This window comes from Squalius cephalus (genome assembly GCF_949319135.1).
Source record: "Squalius cephalus genome assembly, chromosome: 16".
Classification (NCBI taxonomy): Eukaryota; Metazoa; Chordata; class Actinopteri; order Cypriniformes; family Leuciscidae; genus Squalius; species Squalius cephalus.
The window spans coordinates 2,090,001-2,092,500 of record NC_137137.1 but is presented as its reverse complement, the minus strand read 5'-3'; the positions used below and the strand labels follow the sequence as shown (position 1 = coordinate 2,092,500).

The 2,500-nt window shown below is 40.7% G+C and overlaps 1 protein-coding gene across 2 annotated transcripts in view; it reads left to right on the top strand.

Moving 5' to 3' along the window:
- The window catches only part of pi4kab (phosphatidylinositol 4-kinase, catalytic, alpha b), a 62,442-nt gene that overhangs the window by 22,256 nt on the left and 37,686 nt on the right, over nucleotides 1-2,500 (top strand). For both annotated transcript variants that reach the window (XM_079896514.1, XM_079896513.1), the window contains exons 16-17: nucleotides 431-614; nucleotides 1,943-2,046. In XM_079896514.1, coding sequence (XP_079752640.1) covers nucleotides 431-614; nucleotides 1,943-2,046 — 288 coding nt within the window. The remainder of the gene's footprint in view (nucleotides 1-430; nucleotides 615-1,942; nucleotides 2,047-2,500) is intronic.

Below are 2,500 nucleotides of genomic sequence, written 5' to 3'. Positions count from 1 at the left end.
TTTATCTGGTTTATCTATTTTGTATCTTTAGTTCATATTAAGTTCATCTATTTAATTTATATCTATATCTATCTATTTTCTGATGTCTTTATTTTATTTATTTATCTATTTTATATATTATCTGTTATTTTATTTCATGTATAGATCATCTAGTTTCTTATATTTGTTTTATCTGTTATTTCTCTCTCTCTCTCTCTCTCTCTCTCTCTCTCTCTCTCTCTCTCTCTCTCTCTCTCTCTCTCTCTCTCTCTCTCTCTCTCTCTCTCTCTCTCTCTCTCTCTCTCTGAGAGAATACACTCATACACTCACACAGAACCGTACCTACACATAATAGACACGGTTCACAGGCAGTGTGTGTGTGACCTCTGAACTTTAACTCTTTGAGTGAGATGACTGACGCGTGTGTGTGTGTGTGTGTGTTTGTCCTCAGGGAAGCCCATCTCATCCCGGACCACACCATCCGAGCGCTGGGTCACATCGCGGTGGCCATGAGAGACAGTCCTAAAGTGATGGAGCCGATCCTGCAGATCCTGCAGCAGAAGTTCTGCCAGCCGCCCTCGCCGTTAGACGTGCTGATCATAGACCAGCTGGGCTGCATGGTCATCACGGGGAATGTGAGAGTCTGTCTCACACAGACACACACACACACACACACACACACACACACACACACACACACACACACACGCGCGCGCGCATGCATACGGGCTGCATAATTACAGCCGTTTGATGTGAAGCTGCAAAAGCAACGCTGCATTTATTTTCAGTGGATTCAATCGCTTGTCTTGCACTGTTTCTTGTACAGATTTAGGAGGTGTCCATTTTGAAGCATAATTACTGGAATGTGAGAGTCTGTCACACACACACACACACACACACACGGGCTGCATAATTACAGCCGTTTGATGTGTGAAGCTGCAACAGCAACGCAGTATTTATTTTCAGTGGGTTCAGTCGCTTGTCTTGTTTCTTAATGACTGTAATTCACTGGAAAGAAACGGACGTACCAATGAATTAAACAACGGATAAAGATGCAAATACAAATCTTGATCTCGTGGAACAAGCTGTTACAAATATGATGATCAGGGTTTGAAACTTTTTCACTCATTCACAGCCGTTTAGAACTTCAACCTTACAAAACAAATAAATAAAAATAATAATAATCAATAATGTTGTTATATATCACACTGGAATAGCCCGTTCATTAAAATTATTACCGTACCTGTATACACACTATCTGTACATCTGTATATTCAGCTGTTTTTTTTGTCAGCTATGTCTTGTTAATAAAAATAAAATAATAAAAAGTATCAGAAATAAACTAGATTATCAAAATCTCTGCTTTTAGATTGTGTTGAAAATCCGTCACTATTTCCTGTTCCGGGTCCAAAATGACCCGCCTTTTAAATCTCTCATTATGTTGTATTATCATCAAATATTGGATTAAATGTTTTTATCAACTTGTTTTTTTTCCACTTAGCGCAGGGTTTGTATTTCTTTGCTGAAAGTTAAAAGCCCCCCATAAAAAAATATTACAATTAATTTAGTAAGTTGTTATACCCTGTGTGAGCAAAGTCAGTAAGTTTTGATCCAATAAGATTACATTAACTATCATTTCTGGGAAGTAAATGTACGCATTATTAAATCTTAGTCTGAATAAATGGCTTTGTTTTACGTTTAAGTTTTACATCATGTTTTCAGATACCATAAAAATAAAATGAATCACAATTTTCTGTGACTTCTCTTATGAAGCTGCATTTATTGCTGTCATCAAATATAGCTCTCTCCAAACTGTTGTAATGTTGGAGGACATCATTTATGAATCATAACCCGCCCGTTCGCCACGGTGGATTTATAATTTCAAACCCTGATCTTGATCCACATGGAGTGGGTCTAATGTGTGTTTCTCTAAGCGACGGTGTGATTCGTGTTTTCACTACAGCAATACATCTATCAGGAGGTGTGGAACCTGTTCCAGCAGATCAGCGTCAAAGCCAGCAATGTGGTCTACTCCGCTACCAGAGACTACAGGGACCACGGATACAGGTGTGTGTGTGAGTGTGTGTGTGAGTGTGTGAGTGAGAGTGTGTGTGAGAGTGTGTGTGAGAGTGTGTGAGAGTGTGTGAGAGTGTGTGAGAGTGTGTGAGAGTGTGTGAGAGTGTGTGAGAGAGTGTGTGTGAGAGTGTGTGTGTGAGTGTGTGTGTGAGTGTGTGTGTGAGTGTGTGTGAGAGTGTGTGTGAGAGTGTGTGTGAGAGTGTGTGTGAGAGTGTGTGTGAGAGTGTGTGTGAGAGTGTGTGTGAGAGTGTGTGTGAGAGTGTGTGTGAGAGTGTGTGTGAGAGTGTGTGTGTGAGAGTGTGTGAGAGTGTGTGAGAGTGTGTGAGAGTGTGTGAGAGTGTGTGAGAGTGTGTGAGAGTGTGTGAGAGTGTGTGAGAGTGTGTGAGAGTGTGAGAGTGTGTGTGTGTGAGAGTGTGTGTGTGTGAGAGTGTGTGTGTGTGAGAGT